This window comes from Rhinolophus hipposideros (genome assembly GCF_964194185.1).
Source record: "Rhinolophus hipposideros genome assembly, chromosome: 3".
NCBI classification, from domain to species: Eukaryota; Metazoa; Chordata; class Mammalia; order Chiroptera; family Rhinolophidae; genus Rhinolophus; species Rhinolophus hipposideros.
The window spans coordinates 70,184,046-70,209,321 of NC_138049.1; the positions used below are offsets into that span (position 1 = coordinate 70,184,046).

At 32.2% G+C, this 25,276-nt stretch overlaps 1 protein-coding gene across 2 annotated transcripts in view; it reads left to right on the top strand.

Annotated features, from left to right (window-relative positions):
• Positions 1–21,397, top strand: part of PHIP (PHIP subunit of CUL4-Ring ligase complex) — a 113,065-nt gene extending 91,668 nt beyond the window's left edge. For both annotated transcript variants that reach the window (XM_081044421.1, XM_081044420.1), the window contains exons 30-40: positions 647–802; positions 2,197–2,317; positions 4,986–5,111; positions 7,928–7,997; positions 8,631–8,681; positions 8,937–9,086; positions 15,974–16,126; positions 16,891–17,054; positions 17,512–17,771; positions 18,302–18,493; positions 20,615–21,397. In XM_081044421.1, coding sequence (XP_080900547.1) covers positions 647–802; positions 2,197–2,317; positions 4,986–5,111; positions 7,928–7,997; positions 8,631–8,681; positions 8,937–9,086; positions 15,974–16,126; positions 16,891–17,054; positions 17,512–17,771; positions 18,302–18,493; positions 20,615–21,249 — 2,078 coding nt within the window. In that variant the 3' untranslated portion in view covers positions 21,250–21,397. The remainder of the gene's footprint in view (positions 1–646; positions 803–2,196; positions 2,318–4,985; positions 5,112–7,927; positions 7,998–8,630; positions 8,682–8,936; positions 9,087–15,973; positions 16,127–16,890; positions 17,055–17,511; positions 17,772–18,301; positions 18,494–20,614) is intronic.
• Positions 21,398–25,276: the final 3,879 nt, after the last annotated feature.

A 25,276-nucleotide genomic window follows, 5' to 3' on the forward strand; every position in this document is an offset into this window, starting at 1 on the left:
ATAGTAGCATGTTTCTCTTATGAAGTCTAGTTCAAAGAAAAAATTACTTGGCAGATTTGTAGATTTTATGTCATCACCAGTCCCTAATGATTCTCTTAAAGATTCAGTTAGAGATTCTGTTAAAGATTCAAGCATACAGAAAATATACCTTCATTTAAGAGCAACAAGTGTAAAAATTATCTGTCAGTATTCGTAATTTTCTTTGTTCCTACATTAAAAAAATATCAAGGCTTTGATTGAAGTATTCCTGGAAAATACCACTTCAGTTTAGTTTTATCTTGTGTATGTTTTATCGGGGTATATATAGAGATTATATTATGAAATGATTCAGAAACTTTTAGATTTGCATCATTTTATGAAATATTTTCTATTTCACCTGTAAATGATAATAAAACAAGTTGTGAGGTATGAATTTGGAGATATAATTATGTGCTCATCTAGAGAATTATAAATGTTTTAAAAAATAAAGTTTTATTGACCCTTGAAACATACTTTTCTTTACTGAAAATAAAGAATATACTTAGCAAATGTTTACAAAATTATATCTAAGTTTTAAGACAATATCAACTCTACTTTCTAAAGATAACCTATTTATTAGGAAATTACCATATATTTTCAGTAAATCTGCATTTCTTCTTTCTTTCAGCTGTATTTCCTGAAGAATTAGGTACCAGTGTTCCTTTAACTGATGTTGAATGCAGATCATTGATTTATAAACCTCTTGATGGAGAATGGGGTTCCAATCCCAGGGATGAAGAATGTGAAAGAATTGTTGCAGGAATAAACCAGTTGATGACACTAGGTAAATAACAATAGTAACACATCAACATAGAAAAAATTGGCAGAAAGCAAGGGAAAGGAAAAATACTATAATTCAAACAAAATATTTTTTCATAATATCCTTAAGTTAGTGGTTTTCAAACATTTTTAAATGGAATTTTTTTCAATGAGATCTTATATGGCACTCATCTAAAACAGTTATAAATGGGATTACTCTAGCTGAATTTTATTTTTAGTATGTATGTATGTATGTATGTCAGACGGGTAATGTGCTGAAGTCGTAACAAGGTTTGAGGGAGGCACATCTCACACAAGAGTGAACACCCAGTCATCACACTTAATCAACTACAAAAGGATCACTAGCTGATTTTAGAGTAAGGGCCCAGAAATGCCAGGGGTACTTCTGAACAATCTGGATCCTCCAAAACCCAATTTGAAAACCTTGACCTAGTCAAGTTGACATGTGAATTTGGAAAGAGGAGCTGAAAGCTGAATTATGATTATATGGATACCTGTACCGGTTTTCCCCTTAACATATACATATACACAAGAGAATATTTCTAGGGAGGGGAGACGGGTCTTTGAATTTCTTTGCTTCATTAAAAGAAAAAGAATGACCACAAATTATCCGAAGTAACTCTAAACTAGTATGGTGCTTTGTAGCAACCTACTCTGTCAATAATGAATCAGCAAGAAGTTAACATGAAGAAGAGCTAAGGACACTGGGGACACATATTGGTGATATTTTTATCTGAAGTTTTTTATAAAATGCCAGCACTTCATAAAAATTGTCTCATAAATACTATCTTAAATGATTTTAGTAATATTTTAGGATATAAAGTTGTCATACTGTGTGTGAATGAGTAAAAAAATGGGGAGTGATCTTAAGGTTCTGCATTTTTACCAGTTTTCTGTGTGCCATTGGGTTAGTGACACTGAATCAAAGAGTGGATCTGTTTCCTCTTCTCTGCTTGCCTGGTATTTCACAGAATTATATTGTAAAGATGAGATAAGGTGATAAGTTTGGAGAAAGTCACAGATTACAACATTTGAATGCAATGTACTATAGTGTTACTATAGGATTAATGTAAAAAACAGATTCAGAAATGGCCAGGTTTTGAGTATAGAAGTGCATGTATTACAGACGTGTATAGAAGCTCTTAAGGTCACATTTATATATTATCTGTCATCTCTTCTAAGGAATAATGAATACCTCTAGAATTTTTCAGTGTAAATGTATACATAATAAAAAATGCGACTCTTATTAGGTTAGCTAAACTGTGTTTTCTACAAAAAGACAGTGGCAGATTAATGGTTATGTGCATCAGAACTTAAGTCTTAATTCAAGCAGAATTGTGTATTAAGTATTTTAAGCAATACAGACCTAAATTTGTAACCTTATTTTTTTTATTTTAGATATTGCTTCAGCATTTGTAGCCCCCGTGGATCTGCAAGCCTATCCCATGTATTGCACTGTAGTGGCATATCCAACAGATTTAAGTACCATTAAACAAAGACTGGAAAACAGATTTTACAGGTTAGAACCATTTGCTGTACCTACTATGAAATGAAATCTAAATGATCCTTTCACTCGTTTATTGGTTTTTGATAGCAGTGTTTCTCAAACTTTAATGCACATAAAAATTACCTAGGAATATTGTTAAAATGCAGACTTGATTCCATAGATTTAGGGTAGGACCCGAGATTCAGCATTTTTAACAAGTTCCCAGGGATGCTGCTAGTCTATAGACCACATTTGGAATGATTCCTAGATACAGTTTTTCCTAGCTGCTAATATGAGTTGATGCTTGTAGTGTTTATATTGTATTTTATAAAGCAAGCCACAGTATTTCATTTTCTCCTAGATGTCACATTGAAATATTTGTTTGTTAATGGATTTTTCATAGAACAATATAAAAAATGTGTTTTTTCTTATTTTGCTTCTGTTCAGCTTATAAATACAAAAAATGAAATTAAGAAAATTCAAGATATTTTTCATAGGTAAAGGTTAACTTGAAATACAACTAGAGTGTTTTTTTTTAAGACATAATTTCAATTAATTTGCATCTTCTAGTTAACAATTTTCAATAAATATTGAGTTCTAATCTCGGACAGGCTTTGTAGGTTTATTACCTAAAATATCTTGTCAAAAGTGAGTTTAAGTCTCTAGTTTTCACATAATTAATCATACTTGTAGTTTTTATTTTTTCTTAACAGGCCAACAAAATTTTAATTCAAATAATACTGCTTTAAAATTTTGTGACCAGTTTTATATTACCAGTTCTTTACATTTTTATTTATTTAACTTAGCAAAGTTTTTATTCCTATTTTGTATTCGTGTTTTTCTGCATAAAATCAGTGCTTTTGGTTCCTTTTATTAAAATATAATTCTAATTTGGTACTTCATGTATCTGGCACTGAAAACACCATTTGTTACTCCTTACTGACCAAAGCAGCGTTTCTCAAAAAAAGTACTACTGACATTTGGGATATGGACAAATAACCCAACAGAGGTATGGACAGAGGATACTGTCCTCTATCCTTTTGGTGCCAATAGCAGCCCCTGGTTGTGAAAACCAAATGTCTGCTGTGGGGCAGAATGACCCCTGATTGAGAAACCCTGGAATAAAGAAAACTAAGATACTAGACTGAAGGATCTGAAGATTTTTCTGATCTTGTTAGGTATTTTTGCTTTTGCATCATTGATATTTGTCAAAAGCATAGAGGAGGAAATCCCCTATGATAATGTGCCTCCCAGCCATCTTACTTGAAGCACACTTCTTCAAATCTGTTTCAACTTTACGTGTCAGAAGAGAGAAAATGGAGAAGAAATTCTTATCCTTCTTTTCCCCTAGGCCCCTAAATTGCTAAACCTCAGGAGTTACACCTAGTGCTTCAGAGATGGAACAAGACATGGGAGGATAACAAGGAGAGAAAGAATTGTATTTATGCACTGGTTTTTGGATTTCAGCTAGAAAAATAAACTTAGGGCATCTCCCAGTATTGTAAATTACTTTCTCATAGAAATACTGCTCAATGTGATCATTGCTAAGGTGTACATTTAAAGTACATTATAGCTTAAATAGAATTTTTGGCATTAGCCTAGCTTAGTAACCAATTTAGGAAAAAAATATTTTGGGACACAATCTTTACATAAATTAGAAACTGCCTGTTTTTCAACCTGATAATACAATTACAGACCTGAGTTTTCTTATTTAATACAATGATGCCTTCAGGTGCGATTTTACTGTTTCAAGCTTTTTGCTTCTCCTTTACTCATTGGCTTCAGACTTAACTGCAGTCTGTGGTTTTCCTTTTCAATACTTCTAGTTCAGTCATTAAACTACCTACTACTATCAGTTTGCTCTGCTGGTATTGATCTAATGCTTTATTTTAGAGTTTTCTATAGGGTATCCTGAAGATGCCTGTGATTCTGTTATCAGAATGAGCCTTGTGAACGTTATTTAGAATGCGCTGAAGCGTTTCTGTATCCACAATTATATATTTTAAAAATTCTGTATAATTGTATTTTTGTTCACACATCAGTAAGATTTTTCTGAGTGTTTTCTTCTTTATTTTAAGTAGGACCGCATGTTATTGAATGATATTCTAGAAATTGTCTTTGGAGTTTTCTTTATTTTCAGACATAAAGTAATAAAACACCAAAATTTATTTTAGTATTGTCAGTTCAGTGTTTCAAAATATAACTTTCGTTTACTTAGGTTTCATGTTAAACTAATGTGGTTACTTACTGTGTTTTCATATTTTTGGATCTCATAAGCAGGCTATGAGTTAGCTTTTCATTTTTACATGTCATTTATTTACCAGTAATATGATTAGGTGAAAATTATTTCCTTTTTATATAAAAGTCAGATATACTTAACAAAAAAACGACACCATACATGACAGGAATATGTAAAGCAAAAACTGAAAACTCTTCCATTTCCCTTCTGCTACTGTTCCAGTCTCTCTCACTAATGGTTTAGTGTGTCTAAGCCAGACATTTTCTATGCTACTACATGGTGAATGTTGCTACTCTTTTTTTCCCCTAACGAAATTAAAATTTTTTGAAAATAATTTTTTAAGGTGTGAGTTTTGTATTTGATTTAATAGTGCAATTTGAAAAGTCACAATTTCTTGGTTTTAAATTGCGTACATTTGTTTCGAAATATAATGAGGTTAAGACTTCTGTGTTTTGTTTAAAGGCGAGTTTCTTCCCTCATGTGGGAAGTTCGATATATAGAGCACAACACACGAACATTTAATGAACCTGGAAGCCCTATTGTGAAATCTGCTAAATTTGTGACTGATCTTCTTCTACATTTTATAAAGTGAGTTATTTTTCCACACTTAATTATAATTATTGTAATAATGGCAATATTGTAAAGTGTCAAAATGTAAAATATCATTTTTATATACATAATATCACATACTGTGCTCGTTACATAGTTCCACTCAAAATAGGAAGCATATAATGTCTGTAACTAAAGAAGTAATATTTAATTCATTGGCTAATATTAATTATGAAATCATAAAAGTTGTGTGCTACAGTTAACATAAAAAACCTGGATCCTTCTCTAAATCCAACTGTTAGATGATATAGTAATAATAATTATTAAACATTTATTGAACATGTAATGTTTTACCTAAAATAATTCTTCTAAGCCAAATAATAATCTTACATGTGGAAGAGATAATTGTCTGGAATTTACAGTTAAGGAAACTGAGACTTTTCAAGGATAACTTATTTAATTTTCACACTAAATGAGTTTCTGCCATCTGATTTGAGAACCTTTCGTCTTAACATTATATTACCCGTCAGGTTTATGAACAGTATTTAAGTAATCCAGCAGAAAACTAAATTTAACTTTCAAGATGATTCTTCTTTAAAGTCAAGTTTACGTCCTCATTCATTGATCCCCTACCAAGAGTGATAACTATAGTTTTTTTTAAGGCAACCACATTTTTATTTTCTTGTCTCACAGATTTTATGTAACTATAGAATAAACTGAGCCTTTGAAATTGAAGCCAAAGAAATGAATCATAGGTTTTGTGTCAGATACTGCTGTGAGTTTATAGTAACATTATTTATATTGGATAATTATTTCTGGTTAGGAGAAGACAGTATATTGTATAACTTATATATTCAGCTGTTACCTGCTTTTATTTTTAAATGAAGGGATTACTGAGGTTTAAAAAAAAAATTTCCAGCTTTGTTCTCTTTACTCAGCATTATGATAGGGTCCCTTTCCCTGGTATTTGTTGTTGGGTGTTTTTTGTTTGTTTGTTTTTTGCTAAGGAATGTAGGTAATTTCAATATAAGAAAACACTAAAGAAAATTAGTAAAATATACTTTATGCCCTTCCTCTATCTTATTCTCTAAAGAAATCTATTACCTTCCAAGTCATTTAGGGGCTGCTATTGCAGTGTTCTTGCTTCTTTTCAGTAAAATTGAGAATCAAGAATTAGCTATCCTTGGAGGACTATATAACTTGGTTACAATAGCATATAATATTTTAACTATCAAGTTTTTAATCTGTAGTTTCATAAGTGTTACATGGATATGTATGTACATTTATTTTTCCAAAGAAATATGAATCAATAGAATCAAATGATACCATTAATTTAGATAAAATAATTTTTATATTTGGAATAGTCTATGAAATTGTATTTCTTTCAAATAGTTACTGTAAAATGCCTTATATAAAAAATATTAATACAATGTTTAAAGCATTTGTGTTGCATATATCTAAATATAAATCCCTGGCATTTTTTATATGTATGTAATTTGTTAAAACCATTTTTAGCTGAAAGTAATTTTCAAAATGTTGGTTATGTCTTGAAATTTTGATTATTGTACTTTTTAATTGAATTATTTGGCTAAATTTCAAGCAATAGATACATACAAAGTGAAGTAATAGATATTTGGAGATAGAAAGAAATCTTTACTTGCCCTCTTAATAAAATTTCATGGATAGATAAATCTGTAAATAACTATAAGGAAAAAGTAACAGGAGACTGTATGAAAGTTTAGATGAGAGATAGAATCACTTCTAGCTATGAAGGTGGGGTTTTAGATACATGGGTATGTAGGATGTTATGTTAGGTATACATAAAGTATCCTAAAGTATGTTAGGATGTTATGGTCAAGGTATATATTAATAGATCCAGGAGAAGTTAGATGAAAGGAAAGCCATTTTGGGGATAAGAGTGGCATGAGATAGGAAATTAAAGAGTTGTTAAGGAAATTTAGTGACTTAAATTGGGTGAAGTAGAGAGTCCATTAGCAGAAAAATGGGGATACAGTGCTATAAACTCAAGTTTGGTCCAGATCATGGAGGGCCTTGAATACCAATCTGAGGAACTAGACTTAAAATATGAGCACTGGAAGCAATGGTGCTATTGAAAATATTTTAACATGAAAATAATGTGATGTATAGTCTGCCTTAAAATACTAATTTGACTGTAGTGTCTAATACTGATTGATAGGGAAGAGACATCAAGAATATATAGCAGGCTGACTGCTACAGCTGACCAAGTAGAGGTGATGAGGGATTAACTTATGGAAGTAAGAAAGGCAGATGTCAAGAGATTTTGAGGGTATACTCATAGAACTTGGTTGATGATTGGGTTTATTAAGGAGACAAGGGAAGGAATAATGAAAAACCATATATTACTGTGACAATGGTAATGCTGTTAACAAAAAATAGAAAAAGGAGGAAGAGTGTCTGGGGAGTGCCAATTAGGTTTAGACATGGGGGAATTTTAAATGGTAGGAATCTCAAAAGACACCAAATTGTAGGAATTTAGAAATCATTTACATAGATAACCTGCAAATATAGTATATGGTTATTAGGGAAAAAGGAATAGTGTCAAGAGAAGATGACTAAAGACTAAACGTTAGGGAATGACTACTTTTAAGAATGAAAGGAAGAAGGAATTAGAAGACAGGAAGTACATTAGCTTTCCCTTGTAAACTGAGGAATGAAAGAAGGCATCCCAGGCACAGCAGTGACCTGAGCAAAACTTAGAGGTGAGAATTGGGTTTACGTTTTGTCTGAAAATCTCATTTTAGTAACATTTAAAGCAAAAAAAAAAAAAAAACCTTGACTTTAATTTTGTATACTAACGTTTCCTTGTTATTTAGGGATCAGACTTGCTATAACATAATTCCACTCTACAATTCAATGAAGAAGAAAGTTTTGTCCGATTCCGAGGTATTTAATATTTCATCATGATTGTTACATTGGTCTTGTACTGTATATAAAAAGAAACATATATAGTAGTTTTCAGATAAATGTTATGACAATTTTGTCTAAATGCTACAGTTAACATAAAAATGGTTCCTGATTTTCTTGTTTTTGTTAAAAAGAAATTTTTTTAAATGGTGGTGGGGGGGAGATTTTTTAATGATTCATTATAGTATTCCAGCAAGTACATTATAGGTTTTCTAAAATGTAAAGGAGATAAAGAGCTAAAGAGTATGGTTGACCTTTAAACAGCATGGGGGTTAGGGGACCTGACTCCCCGAGCAATTGAAATCTCTGTATAACTTTTGACTCCCTGAAAACTTAACTACTAACAGCCTGCTGATCACCAGAAGCTTTGCCAATAACATAATTTATTAACAGATATTTTATATGTTGTATGTGTTATATATTTTGTTCTTATAATAAAAGAAAATGTTACAAAAATCATAAGAGAAAATACATGTACAGTTCTATATGAATTTACTGAAAAAAATCCATGTATAAGTGGACCTGTGTAGTTTAAACCTATATTTTTCAAGGATCAACTGTAATAATGAAATCTAGAATGTTTAATGAATCTGATAAATTCTTGCTTCAAAGGAAGAAGAGAAAGATGCCGATGTACCAGGAACTTCTACCCGAAAAAGGAAGGTAATATGTTTTTTGTTTTAGCAGAAGTACTTTATATGAATTAAAATGTATTGCGAGTGCTTTTTCCACTGTTAGTATTTTTAAAGACCTATTAAACATTATTTCCAAATCAATTTCCATCACAAAATACATGTTTTTCAGAACTAGGTGAATGATATTTTCTATTATTTGCATTATTATATATTAATTAAGCATGCATTAAAATTTATTTGTATGTGTTATTTTTATTAATATATTTGAACATTTTTATTTTAGGACCATCAGCCTAGAAGAAGATTACGTAACAGAGCTCAGTCTTATGATATTCAGGCATGGAAGAAACAATGTCAAGAATTGTTAAATCTCATATTTCAATGTGAAGATTCTGAGCCTTTCCGCCAGCCGGTAGATCTCCTTGAATATCCGGTAAGTATTTTTGAAAATATTTTCTTTACCTGTCAGTTTGCTATATATCTTGTTCATGACAGTTTGCTATTTAAGTTGTTATTTTTTATAGTTACAGTATGTTTTCCTCTTATTGCGTACATGTTCTCATTATCCATTTGGTTATATAGAGCATCTAAGTTAAGTAGTGTAGTAAAACAGATACAACCCTGAACTAAGACGCCAAAGAATTATGATCCCAGCTGTGCCTTTTAGCAGCTGTGCAGCTTTGGGCAAGCCACTTAGTTTTCTCGTCTGAAAACGCCTTTTTTACTATTTTCCCCCCACACGAATTCTATCAATTTATTATGGCAGTTGTTTAGGAAACAATAATAATAATACCTCCTGAACCTTCCTTATAGGGTTATCGAGATGGAATGAACATACATTAAAACAGTTTTAAACTCAAGCACTATATACAAATGTAAGGTGGCATTATATATGTATGTGTGTGTGTGTACATATATATATATATATATATATATATATATATATATATATATGCTCAACTTATGATCTTTATGAATTTCATGGTAAAAAGGTTGAGTAAACATGATCCAAGTATTTATTTTTGCATGTAGTCTTAGCAATTTAAATTGTTTTTGATTTCTTCATTCAGTTATTAAAGGTTATACAGTTCAGATAACATTCATGGTTTCAAAAGAAAATAAAAAGGAAATAATTTACAAGAGATCATGACCTGCTGTGGTATCACTTGACTTCATTATCTATTTATGTATGTTATATATAACTTGAGATGATGAGAATAGAGAAATTTCATTAATAGATAAATATCATACATGCCTTTTCTTGTCATTTAAAATCAAGAAACATGGAATCTGAAATGTAGAAGATAAATCTTTAATTCCAGCAATATGATAAACCTACCCTCCAAAATGTTTAGAAGACCTAATGCTTCAGTGCTCTGGTTTTCAGTTCTCTTTGTTTCTGGAACCTGTAGATTTCCTTTTGTTTCTTGCCAGCCCAGCTTTGTATTTTAGAAAAGAAGTTGTAATTTACCAAGCACTCGCAGGTGTTTGTATTCTGGACTTTTCCCCAGAAAAGAAGAGGTACAGATAAGCTTCAATGTCTAGATTCTAGATGCACAAGTTATTAACACTATGCAGAGACAGGTGAAGCCATATGAGCTATGGTGAGGAAGGAAATTGGAACCAAGACTCTACTGGGACTGTTGTTGAAAGACTTCACCCTCAGTGAAAAGAATAGAATCATTCCTTCCACAAGGAAGAATGTTTCTCTCTCTGGTGTTGTGTGTCAGAGATAAATCTTCCTGAGCTTGCAATATGCATAGACTTAGAGTCCAAATTTACATTCCCTTGTGGTATAGAAATTCATCGGGGGCGGGGGGAACCCAATCTCTACTAAAGATAAAAACTAATGATAAAAAGAAGTTGTAAACTATATATATTATACAACAGAAACAGTAAATGGAAATATTAGTACCCTTTCCCCCCAAACTTGAGATGATAGATTATTCTGAAATACTACACTTCCAATCGAATCTAAAACACTACTCATTGTAAGATAACTTATTTTATGTACCACCAAACAAAGGAAAAATGCTGCCAATTAAACTTTGATTTGTCATTTTGGTTTAAGAGATAAATGAAGGGTTAAGAAGCATAAGGAAAAAAGACCTAAAGACAAAAGAAAAATGTTAAAGCGACCATACAGAAAATATCGAAGAGACTCGAAACTGTGATCCAACCAACTCATTATACTGAGGCTTAGATTAAGTAGCCCTCCAAAATATGTAACTATTTATTGACAAAATGAGAACAAGAGCCCATATCTTCTGTATCTAGTGCACTAAAGCTATATGTAATATTCTTAGAGAATAGGTAATATGTAAGAATGCAGTCTGTCTTAAGTATTCGAAATGAGAACATTATTGAGAACCTCTCCTTCCACCAGCTAAAGGTTTTAGCAGACAGAATATACCAGAAGCAAGAAAATATTTTAATTTAATATCTACTTTGTTGTGGTACTCATTGATGGAGGTGTGAAGACTTATGGCTACTTACTGTTTTTTACTGTCACAGAGGAGAAGAGGAAAATGGATAATATGCTTTTTATACTTCAGAATTAACCAAATCAGCCTTACTAGCAGAATATTTAAGGCAGATCATGCTCTTCATACTTCAGCTTTTGTATGAAAACATTAGTTTACATTTTGAGTTTAATCAAATATTCAAAGCAAGATTTAAAAAATTAAACTTTTTGATGGAAATTAGTATGCTAAATATTCTCCACTTATTTATTCTACAGAGGTGTATTGAGTGGCTACCATATACTCTACTGAGTGATAGAATCCCAAGATATGAACCAAGAAAAATGAAGTGTTCTACATAAATTTGACATTGATCCAAAGTTTTGCACGTTTAAAAATTTTTATATCATTTTCTCAAAATTTATAGTTTGTAAATCCAGTATGTCATAATATTTAATAGCCAAGTAATTATAGATTTTGTCAAAGTAGTTTGATACCCTTAAGAGGATAGAGAGTTTAGACACTGTTCAGAAGCTGTTACCATTGCATAAAGGAATTTTGTAACTACTCTCCCACCCTCTCTCCAGTTGTCTTAAGAGGCAGAGAGGTTCAGTTTTCGGAATATCTCTTTTGAAATCACAATCTTCCACTAACGATGAATTTAATTTCTGTAAATGGCTAAGTTATTTAGACCAGGTTTGGTGCATAAGGTAGATTATTGTACTCTGTTTTCACCAAAATTAAAATTACTAAATTTTATTGTGTGACTTTATAAAGTGGTCTAAAGTCACTTATAGGTGAAACATTTTAAAATATTTTGGTCAAAGGCAGTTTAATTGGACTTCTGAGAAGAAGAAGACATGCTTTCCCCTATTCTTCCCACTAAGTAGAACTGAAAAATTGTGGATGTTATGTGTAAAAAAGTCAAGATGATTCTGGAATGTAGAAAGAAGATAGACAGGGTAGGTACCTCAGGAACTGAGGAATAACAGTAGTGAATTTTTTGCATATGTTTTTGCCTTACATATTCCAGCTCTGGATACTGAAGAAACTTAACAACCTAGAAATGCTAATGTGCACTGACCAGAAAAGCCCACTGTCTCCAGCCAACAGACCAGAAAAGGTGCAGCCTAGCAACACGACAAACATGAGATAGTAACTGCTCTACTCCAGCTAAATAACATTGTAAAAATTGTGACCTTACCCCTTTCCTATCAGCAAAGGCCGTGAGAGCCATCTCCACACTTCCCAAATACCAGCCTAGATTTCTACCCCCACTGGGCAGTGATGAGGTACCTCTACCCTACCTCACTGGGTGGTATTAGCAGAGGCCTAGTGGGTAGTCAGGACTTGTCACCATTGGTCAGTGATAACAAGGCCACCCCCCCATAGTGTCAGTGAAGGCCATGCAAAACAGAGGCACTCCCCCATCCCACCCTAGCTGGCATCAGTAGAAGCCTAGTAAGGAACCAGAACTCCTATACCTTCCCAGCAGTTTTAAGGAGGTACTCCTCAATCCTTGGATGTCAGTGGAGGCCAAGTAAAACCTGGACTCCACTCCTACCTGGCAATAATAAAGCAGTGCCCCCTCTTAGCTCAGAGGGGGGTTGGAGTAGGTCTACTAAAACATAAGATTTAAGAGATGCAGTCTTAGACCCACAATTTCCAGGTTTCAATCAAAAATCACTTGTCATACCAAGAAAATCGCAAGAAGAATTAGAAGAACCAAATGGAAACAGAACCAAAATATAATAACAAATAAAATTCACTAAAGAGAGCAGAGGAAATAATCAGTGAACATGATGATAATAAGGATAGAGGAGGTTTCTGTCCTTTACTTGAACCAGTAAAATGTTGTTGACACCGTTAATATTTTGATAATTATGTATATGTTATAAAATATCTCAATAGCCACTTAAACAACTATGCAGAGTTAATGTTTATAGCCATAAACATACATAAACCAACTGAAATTTATAATCTGTTCAAGTGACCCACAAGAAGATTGGAAAAAAGGAAAAAACAACAGAACAGAAAACAATAAAATGACAGACATAATTGAAACCATACAGTGTGTTTTCCAACTACAGTGCAATCAAACTAGAAATCAATAACAACAATAACAGAAAAATATCCAAACACTTGGTAACTAAACAGTACACTTCTAAATAATCCATGATTCAAAGAAGAGTTAACCGGAAATAAAAAATACATTGAACTTAATGAAAATGAATACAACATATCAAAATTTGTGGAATACAGCTAAAGCAGTGCTTTTAGCAGGGAAATTTTTTAGCAATGAGTAGTCTATCAGAGTAGGAAAGGTCTCAAGTCCGTAACCCAGGCTCTTTAAAAAACCTAGAAAAAAAAAAGAATAAAATTAACCAAAAGTGAGGAGAAGAAATAATAAAGAGCAGAAATCAATGAAACTGAAAACAGAAAAACAGTAGAGACAATCCATAAAACCAAAAGCTGATTCTTTGAAAAGGTCACTAAAATGGACAAAACTTTACTAAGACTCACAAAACTACAAAGAGAAAAGACACAAATTGCCAATATCAGGAATGCAATGGGGGATATCACTACAGACCCTGCAGATAATATCCTTTAATAAAACATATTAAAGGAATACTACACACAACTGTACACATATATATTGGACATCCTAGATGAAATGGACCAGTTGTCAAAGTACAAACTACCACAGGTTACCCAATATGAAGTAGATCATTTGAATAGCCCTATAACTAGTAAGGATATTTAGTTTGCATTTTAAAGCTTTCAAAAAAGAGGTCTCTTAGGTCCAGATAACTTCATTGGAGAATTCTTCCGAATGTCAAAGATTTAACACAGATTCTACATAATCTCTTCCCTAATGTAGAGAAAACTTCTCTCAATCTACGAAGGCAGTTTTCTCCTGATACCAAACACAGACAAAAACAGTACAAAAAAAAGAAAATGTAAAAATTCTTAATTCAGCAAATAGAATTCAGAAATATATGATAATGATTTTATACGATGTCCAAGTGGGTTTTTTTCTCCAGGAGTGTAAAGCTGGTTCAGTATTCAAAATTCAGTCAATGTTACCATATTAAAGGAAAAAAATCATATGGTCATATCAATGCAGAAAAAGCATTTGACAAAATGCATAATTGCCCATTTGTTCTAAGAACATACACCAAGTTTTGATCACGTGGCAGAAGACAGCAAGGGAAAAATTTAGGCCAGATGATTTATTGGGGTTTCCATGAGAGAGGCAAGGCAGGGCAGCATAAACAGTTCACAATTGGTTACTTGGAATAATTCCAGGGGCTTTGGGCATAAGGGTGGTCTCTAGTTGTCTGGTACTTGGCCCTGGGATAATTCAGGCGAAAAGAAATAGTGGCTTGGTGTGAGAGTTAGATAAGGAGGTGGTTGGTTTGCATAAGAAAAAGGTGTTCCCAGTGCAGCCTTTTGCTATGTCTAAAAATTGGCTAGCCTTGGGGAGGGGCAGTATCTCTTCAGATCTGTAAAGCCCCCAAATGCCAGAGCATCGAGACTATAGAAAATAAGAAAATACAGTTAATATAATTGGCTCTGTGATGAATGGATGCCAGGTAGACAAATAATCTAAGAAAACAGGCCATCATTAATGATTAAAATTAAAAAAAACACAAGAAAAGTAGGAATAGACAGGAAGTTCCATTAACTTGATAAAGAAAAAATTTATTAAATAACCTACAGCTAACATCGTGATTCATTATGACAAACTGAATGCTTTCCCCCTAAGATTGGGAATGAGGCACTGCTATCCAGTATAGCACTGCAAATTCTAACCAGTGCAGCAAGGCAAGAAAGAAAATAAAAGGCATATAGATTAAGGAAGAAATAAAACTGTTTATAAAGGGCAATAATCCTGTTTGCTTTATGGTCAAACATATTTGATCATAATTTAAACTTGATGGTGCAAAGTCAAGTTATATTTCAAAAAATATAGTTACATACTCCAAGGCTATGGAAAAGGTGTAGTACTCTTTATTCTTATTTAGAGATTCTATATTCACATAGTTTTATACTATTCTGTTGCTTTTTTCTTTCAGTTGTCTTATTTCTTATAATCTATTGCCTTATTTTATACAGTTGCCTAGGTGGCGATTTTGGGTAATTCCACTTCTGTGAGGAATGAAGTGCATAGGCTTTGCGTGACAGCTAGTTAATATTATGGTTATGTTTCGGAGATTCAACAGCCTTTATTTTGTGCCATATTTCCCTGAAAATAAGACCTAGCCAGACCATTAGCTCTAATGAGTCTTTTAATTAATATAATTAATATAAGACCCGGTCTTATGCTAATATAAGACCGTGTTATATAAGAACGGGTCTTATATAACATGAGACTGGATATAATGTAATATAATATAATACTGGGTCTTCTTACATTAATTTTTGTTCCAAAAGACACATTAGAGCTAATGGTCCGGCTAGGTCTTATTTTGGAGGAAACACGGTAGGTAGCATAAAGTTTTGGGTATTTTCCATCAAATTTACATGTGTAATTGTAGAGCTGAGTGTTTTCAATACTTTTTAAATCCTCCTATTCTAACACAACTCCACCATTTACCTCTTTCCCAAGAAAAAAAGTGCAACTTAATAGATTGTTGAATGAGAAAAATCCTGTGTTGAGTGCAATAAAAGGGAGGGGGCATACAAAAAAAAATATATAGAAAAAAGGGAGCTTTGATGAGGGAAACAAGGAATGATTTTAATAGTTCTAGGACTTAAACTCATCATAGAAATTGTATGTGAATCCCTGTGCTGAGAAGTAATGCTTTGTGGTAGTAATGATAATAATTAATACCACCTGTTTTTCCTCTCTCAGGACTACAGAGACATTATTGACACTCCAATGGATTTTGCTACCGTTAGAGAAACTTTAGAGGCCGGGAATTATGAGTCACCAATGGAGTTATGTAAAGATGTCAGACTTATTTTTAGTAATTCTAAAGCATATACACCAAGCAAAAGATCAAGGGTATATAATTAAATTTTCTTTTATGTTTAAATTAAATGAAGTTCGTAGAAAAATTATGTTAAGTAACTATGTTGCTTTTATTTAAAATTTAGAGCAAAGCTGACCTTCTTTTCTTAATGGTATCCTAGTGGAAAAAAAGACTTGACTTCTTTCTGCTTTTTAATTCTATGAAATAACACTGATGTCACTAATGTTTAGGGATGGTTACTTTTCTTGAAGTAGTATGGTTGAACAGATACACCACATATGTATCACCTTCATATGTATTAGGGCTATGTGGGCTTACTTTTCAGGCTATTTTCTACGTTAATGGAAAGGAGCATCTTTGTGAATGATTTATAAAAATGAGTAAACTTTAATTTACCTGTCTTTGGCCAAACAGTACAACACAAAAGGGTGATATATGCAAATGAAATGAGAAAGAATAACTAGCTAGTTCTAGGTAGCAATGGAAAGCAGGTTCAAACCCTCAGGAATACTTTTAATATGACAAGAGTTCACAGGAATTTTGTCTAAATGAGCCATCTGAATTCATAGTAGGGCTTTTCTCAAAGCTTGGAAGATTCCTAATCTAGATACAAAAATAATTTAATTGTAAAAATGCTTCAGTTTTACTTTTCATCAAAAGAGATTGGAAAAAGCAATGTTTAAATTCTGAAAACTTTTTGCTAGAAAAACATTTAAATTATATGTTAATATTTGCTGAACAGGCATTTTCCTTTGAGAAATGTTTGAACAGTTCTTTTTTTGATTCTTACCCATAGATTTACAGCATGAGTTTGCGCCTGTCTGCTTTCTTTGAAGAACACATCAGTTCAGTTTTATCAGATTATAAATCTGCTCTTCGTTTCCATAAAAGAAATACAATAACCAAAAGGAGGAAGAAAAGAAACAGAAGCAGCTCTGTTTCCAGTAGTGCTGCATCAAGGTATTTGTTTTCTTTTAAATGGCATCAACTGATCTATAACTTTGTCATCTAAGTGACAGAACTCGGTGTTTTTTAATACTTCCTTTACTATTCCCTATATTGCAGAATGATATATTTGACATGCAAGTTCCTATGATGTGGAGGATTTTTAATCTTTTAACTAAAGCTATACTAGTGTAAGTGCTTAAATTCAAACTGCTAAATCTATACAGTAAAACAGCATTTTTAGGATAGTGATGGCATCATGCTTTCTGTCATATATAACTAGCATTTACAGCGATCCTTCACTAAATATTCACTTTTCAAAGGCTCACAACCATATGAAATCCACTACAAATCTCATATTTTAACATATTTCATATAGTACAAATATTGAATCCAATAGTATTTATAAAACTGTGTTTTATTCATCCACATAGAACTATAAGAATGACTAATGATATTGTTTTATTTACAGCCCTGAAAGGAAAAAAAGGATGGTAAAACCCCAGCTAAAGTCAGATGTTTCTACCTCTCCATTCTCTACACCCACACGATCAATACCACCGAGGCACAATGCCGCTCAGATAAATGGTAAAACAGAACCTAGTTCTGTAGTTCGAACCAGAAGCAATCGAGTGGTTGTAGATCCAGTTACCACTGAGCAACCATCTACTTCTTCAGCAGCAAAGACTTTTATTTTGAAAGCTAATACATCTGCGATGCCAGGGAAAACAAGTAAGAATCAGTTACAGTTTCTAAATTGAAGTTTATAAATTTATTTAATAAATTAAAATAATGACTATTTTAATTTAAGCTTTTACATTGCCAAATGAAATATACTGGATTTTAGTAAATTCTAGCAGACACTGTTGATTTTTTCTTTGTTTTTGCCGCCGCCCCCCTCCTTTTTAAATTGTTTTTAATAAGAAAAGAAAGTTGAGGTTCAGGAGTGTCGGTGTAAAATAATGCTTAAAAATGGCAACTGACCCAAACTGCCTGAATTTAAATTCAAGTATCCAGACTTGCTAGCAGTTTGCCATGACTTGCCTTCATAATCTTGAAGTGACTGGACAACTTCTGAAAGGTCTGAAATTATTAAGAGTTTAGTTGTTTATGCCTTTTTCCTATTAGAAAGCTTTAAGTATCCCCTAGATTTTGTTCTCTCGGCTAATTCAAACAATTCAAGTTAGAGGTAATCCCAACCTTCTTACTTGTTTTTAGGTTAAATAACTCTTAGTTTATAATGTTTTACATGTGTGTTTTAGTTCTAGAGAATTCTGTGAAACATTCGAAAACCTTGAATACTCTTTCAAGTCCTGGTCAATCAAATTATAGTCATGGCACTAGGAATAATTCTGCAAAAGAAAACTTGGAAAAGGAAAAGCCATTCAAACGTAAAATGAAATCATCTATTCTCTCAAAGACTCTTTCAAAGTCATCAGCTGTCATTGAGCAAGGTAAGGTGTGATTTGTATTTTCCAAGAGTAGATCTTAAAAATGATGATTTTGTTGGAGTTAGCACGTAAATCACCTTTTTTAGGTTGCTCATTTAAAAGTCACCTTCTGTATTAGTTGATACATTTAGTGAGACATCTTTGATTTGCAGTTTTGTGCCAAACTTAAAACTATATTATCATTAATTTTAAAAGCCAAGAAAAATTTGCTATATGAAAATGAAAACAAATTACGGAATCAAAGGCTTTTAGGATGTAAATTAGTTTTTAACTTCATTATTACATAACCTAAAAAAGTATATCCAAGAAGTTTAAATTAAATTGGATTTAGTTAACCCAGGTAGCAGTCTTCACTTTTTTAGGAAAATTAAGTTATTATGTTACAAAATTCAACACAGAAACCTTTATTAATTCATCAGGGTTGTCTATAGCCAGACTCTTATAATACACAACTTTTTTATAGTTGTTCTTCCAAGTTCTTTTCATCTGCAGATTTTCTTTGTTAAAGCTTTATGTTTGAAAGATGAAGAAGGTAAATAATATAAACACATCCTATGTATGACATGTTAAAATAATTGTGGCTTTTTTGGCAACAGACACCTCAAGAATAAGCATTTTGTATGATGATTTCCAAACTATTTTTAGGCCATTTCCTCTTCAATATTGTCCCCAGAAACCTCTCAGAATTCAATTGTTTATTTAAACGTCTCCATTTTGATTAGTGGCATTGGGATCCATCCATTGACATAAGCTTAAAATCAGGGAGTCATCCTAGCCTTCTCTTCAGCATCCAAATCTACTTGATAATTATTAGCTTCTGTTGTTCCTGCCTCCTTAACATCTCTTCAATCCATTCCCTCTTCCATTCTCGCTTCCATGTCCTTAATTTAGGCCAACATAATTTCTCATCAGGACTGTTGTCCTAATTTCCTAACTGGTCACTCTGCCTTAGTCCTTAACTGTTCCTTACCCAATCCATCTTCCACATTGCAGCCAAAGTGATCTTTCTGATCATTTTTCTCTAGTGCACGCATGCACGTACACATTTCTCCCCTGTCACCACTCCCTTCATCATTATGGATGACCACCAATCTAAAGTGAATCATTTGTACTGTGGGAGTCAGGAAAGTGAGGACTTTGCCTTCTCCCTCTGTTATTGACTCTGGCCTTTTGTGAGTCTCTTGATGGTTTTTCTCTTGATATTTATGCAGTACAATTCCAACCCATGACAAAAAGTAACCATTATGAAGAAACATTCTCTTTGAAATCAGTTTTCATCTCTTTATGAATTTCCTTTAAGATAATTACACTCCAGATCACATGCACCACAACCAAACAAAAAACTTCAGAAATTTTGGAAGAAAAATGTTAGTGGTAGTGCATGTATGTCATTTTTTGTTTTCATTTGAAAGGGTAATAGAATTTTTTTTTTTTTTTTAAATCACAGAAAGGCAGTTCATCATGATCTCCAGATTGTACATATTTAGAATTTTATCTCCCAATATGTTTTTATTTTTCAATAAAGCATAGTGGCCTTTATCATGGAGTTTGTTACAGTGGGATTTTAATCATGATAATGGTGGCACATGTATAGGCATAACTTGGAAATATTCCAGGTTAGGTCCCATCTACCACAATAAAGCAAATATGGCAATAAAGCAAGTCACATGAATTTTTTTGGTTTCCCAGTGCATATAAAAGTTATGTTTACACTATCCTGTAGTCTATTAAAGTGTGCAGTAGCATTGTCTCTTTAAAAAATAATGTATATACCTTAATTTAAAGATACTTTATTGCTAAAAAATTCTAACCATCATCCGAGTCTGTTGGGGAAATGGCACCAATAGACTTGCATGATGCAGGGTTGCCAAAAACTTTCAATTTGTTTAAAAAAGAAAAAAACCTGTGAAGTGCAATAAAGCAAAGTGCAATAAAATGAGGTGTGTCTGTAAACAATATCATTCAACTATTAGCATTTTGTTGGTTCTTTTTCTTATTTTAGTAAAAAAATAATTAGAATTATGCCATTTCATGTAAGTATAGCATTGGTCTTATTGATTAGTTAGAAAGTCAAATAAAAAGGCAATTCCATACATTAAGTGTGCCATTGTTCCCTTTTAACAGATTGTAAGAACAATGCTCTTGTACCAGGAAGCATTCAAGTAAATGGCCATGGAGGGCAGCCATCTAAACTTGTGAAGAGGGGACCTGGAAGGAAACCTAAGGTAGAAGTTACTACCAGTAGTGGTGAAGTTATACACAAGAAGAGGGGTAGAAAGCCCAAAAAGCTACAGTATGCAAAGCTAGAAAATTCAGAGCAAAATAATGTACATCCTATCAGAGATGAAGTCGTTCCTTCTTCAACATGCAATTTTCTTTCTGAAACTAATACTGTAAAGGAGGATTTGTTACAGAAAAAGAGTCGTGGAGGCAGAAAACCCAAAAGGAAGATGAAGACACAAAAACTAGACTCAGATCTTATAGTTCCTACTAGTGTTAAAATGCTGAGGAGAAGTAACCGGAAAAAGACAGATGATCCTATGGATGAGGAAGAAGAGTTTGAGGAACTGAAAGGCTCTGAACCCCACATGAGAACTAGAAACCAAGGTCGAAGGACAGCTTTCTATAACGAGGATGACTCCGAAGAGGAGCAAAGGCAGCTGCTGTTTGAAGACACCTCTTTGACTTTTGGAACTTCTAGCAGAGGACGAGTCCGAAAGTTGACTGAAAAAGCGAAAGCTAATTTAATTGGTTGGTAACTTGTACCAAAATATTTTACTTCAAAATCATAAAGCAGGTACAGTTAAGGAATAAGTAGAACTAAGGTTTCTGCTTCCTTGCTGCTGTGGTGGATTAGAGAATGTTACAATTTGATTTGCAAAAAAAAAAAAAAAAAAACAAAAAAGAAAACAAACTTACAAGACACTTCACTTCTTTAAATGAATATATATATAAATATATACATATATATTTTAAATGTTTGCTATTTATTCCCTTAGATAGGTTATACATTTCAACATTCATTTCATTCGCTGGTCGCAAAAAAAAAAAAAAAGAAAAGAAAAGAAAGAAATTGAGGACCTATAATGAATTCCCAATCTATTTCTGGAAAAGACAGATCTGCTACATTTTTAACGAGCATAGTATTCCTAGTGATAGAGCGTTTCATGTTAAAATGAATTATTTTTGACCAAGCCAGGTACATTTCTATTGATACAGAAGCCGTGCCCCCTAGGAAGAGAGATGTTACCAGAGTAGCAGTAAATTAAGAAATGTGTTTCCTCTTAAGATAAATATAAAATTCCCGCAATTTGATACCCTGAAGAGTTTAATTTTACTTGTACAATGTTCATCTCCAAATAATCTAGAGAAGGCTTTTGCTGTATTCCATTTCTGCCAAACGTAAGAGAAAATGTACTGATGAAAAGGAAACATATCCACATTGGAAAACATTTGACTGTCTAATTTTTCAGACCTTGATTCTTATATCAATCACTCAATCTCTGTTTATTGTGCCAAAGACTGAGAATCAGTGCAGTGGAAAGCCTGTTTTTGACTGTCAGGACAGCATACACTTTTCAATATTGGAAAGGCTATATATTATTCTAAAGAGCAAGTTAGTAAAGAGTTATGCTGAGATGTATCTTTTTTTGGTACTAATAGTAGAAAGTAATGCACTGGTGGGTCCTTTGACAGAGATGTTTTGGAGAAAGTGTTTAAGTGGTTAAAGGATTCAAGGAAAATACAGGAAAAAGGTATGGGATTTGATGTTTACTTGATCTGGATTAATGTCGTTTCTAAACTTTAGACATATCTAATAGGCTAAATGACTTACAAAGAAATGTGTCTGTGTGTGTATGTGTATATATTGATAAATGGGTATAATTAAATATATATACAAACACATACTTATATACTATTACCCAGGTATAAATTCTTTTTTCAGGATTTTTTAGATAGTGATAGAATAAAAATAATTTTAAAATGTCATACTTTATAGTTTAATTTTAAGGGGAAGATTGGTTATTTTCAATTATTAAAGGTTAAAATAGGCCAAATCACTTTTTATGCAATCATGTTTTATACAGTGGTCTCATTGCACATTGAGTTTTTTCTGCACTTTTTACGGTATCCTTATCACGCTGGTATGTCAATATACACCCTAAAGAAAAATTCCATTTAATGATTGTGCCTTGTATTCTATTATTTTTTGCATCATTAGTAAAATTAAGTTGTCTATTGTAAATGATAATTATATGACTTAGGAGAATGTATTGCTATATGTACTGCTATGGAAAAGGAAAGCAGTTATTTATTTGTTTATGGTACAGTTATTTTATACTTTTAAAAACCAACATAAATACCATTTCTATTGTTTAAAAATTATTGTCCATTTTTTTAAAAGTTGAAAGAATGGAGTATTTTCTGAGGACTGGTATGGTACAAAAAGGTAACCAAAATTTTCAGATACTACATTTTTAAAAAGTGAGGATGGGAAAATATGTATCAGCATGACCCTGATATAGAAAAATAAAGTCTTTAATTGAACCGTGGCAAAATACCTTACATAATTATTTCTTATTTCTGATAGGGATAAATATTAGCTGTCATTTAATTGTCTTGAAGAAGAATGGAAAGTGATACATTTGGGCTTTTTAGACCGTTTGTAACTAAATTTGTACAGAAATCCTTCTGTGAAATTAAGTAAACCATTTTCCAGATCTTAACTGGATTGCTGTGATTTTGCAGTTGAAAAATAATTTCAAAATTTTCAGGTTTTTTGTATATTTATTTTTTTCTAACAAATATATTTAACTATATAATGAAAATTCAGTAGTTAAACTCTTCATAATGCAGAAATGGACGGCTTGGTTGTATAGTAAAATGAGTCAGTTACACCATTATTGAAAATAGTGTATATGTTTAAAATTTGTCATTAAAGTAATTTGTTGCTTTTGAAGGCAATCTATTTGAAACATGTAATTTCCTGATGTTAATCTGCATTGTATTAGAAACAAATAATAGTCTATAAATCCATTTTTGTAAAAATGTGTATAATTTTAAAGTGTGTACAGAAAAAGAAAGAACGTACACAGTCTTAGAGTGGAATATACCTCTAGTACGGTGTATGGATTAGTTCTAACTCTTGAGCAAAGAAATGAGTATTTACCATTTTACCTGCAACAAGTAAATGTATTACTCCTGTTCTAAAGACATTGTATATGTATGACCTTACTTGGACATTATTAGACACTGGTTTCTTAGTAAAGCAAAAATGACTTGGATCAGATTATTTGTAATTGAAACACTTAAATGAATTAGTAATACCAGATATATTTAGATTTTATATTTTTATAATTTAGCTTCTTTGCATTGCAGAAGTTGAATTGAGAAATTTAAGTCATCACCATAATTTTTGTTCTATTGGACCACTTGGAAAAATACCTTCTTTGAGACAGTGACACTATGTATGTATTGTTTATAGGCCAAAAGGAAATGTTGGCAGTTGTCTTAGGTGAGCAATAAAAAAAAAAAATCTCAAGTTTACTGAAAATTTCAGAAATATAACCTGTTACATGCATGGGAATTGTAAATCAATTTATTTTTAAGCATCTAACCCTAATATTCTCTCCCTTCACCCCAACATTCTCAAATCCCAGTTAAATCTAAAAATTATAAAATGTTGCAAATGAGCAGTTTAAACATTCAGTCTAATTACAGTCTCACAGCTCTGGGCAATAGGTACATACTTTCTTAAAATTTTATCTTTTGCATTCTGCTATTATGGCGTTGGACTAGTTTGCATATATTTATGTACTAAAGATTTGTTGGTCTTGTTTCCAATTTGAAGACTTATTATTAAAAACCATTTTGAAGACTTATTATAAAAAACTATCATCCTCCTTAAATTTAATTAGAATAACTATAAAATATTTGTGAGCTTGATTGAGTCACATTCATCACATTCCAAGACATGAATTTGGTTAAATTTGGTATCACTAGGAAATGAATTACATAAGATACACGGATGAGCAAAACAGTCCTTATGTAGCATGTGTGTTAACATCTAGAATTGCCCCTTATCTGCAGTGCGGTAGACTAATCAAACATTTAAACAAATAAGTAACATCTTTTGCTTATATGATATTAGCAACATTTACATGTTTTAAAATATGTTTTGTAATTAGTTCCTCCAGTTAATAGTGTTTAATTCTAGCATTCCATTTTATGCATATCGACATACCTATATATATCTCTCAAATGTCAACTGGAAGCAAAAGTTTTGATTTCCAGTTTTCTATCTAATGAAAACATTATTATTCTGAATGTTTTTGTTCACCTGAAATTTATTTTTGAATAAGCTGAAAGGACCAAGATACTTGAGTATTTAAAGGCTGTAAGCGTTCTCCTTATATGCAGGAAATACATGATTTTAAAAGTCATAATAGCGGAAGTTTTTATATTCTCTGAATTAACTTCATGCTTACAAAGTAGTCTTGACCTAATAGGTTGAGAAGTGGTACAATTATATTTAGGCAAGAATTTCTTTTCTATTAAAATTGGAAAAATATACCTTTTCCTCTCTTCCCTCCTTGCACTTCCTCCTTAGTTCCCCAAATTTCCAAGTGATTTATAACATTTACTAAGAAACTATTTACACTCCAAATGAAAAGTCATTTTGTACTAAACACCCAAGGAGAGGTCTGATTGAGTCAGAAGCCTATAATTACAACTTTTGACGCTCCAGAGATAAACCTTGTACACACTACAGTAAAACAATTAGAA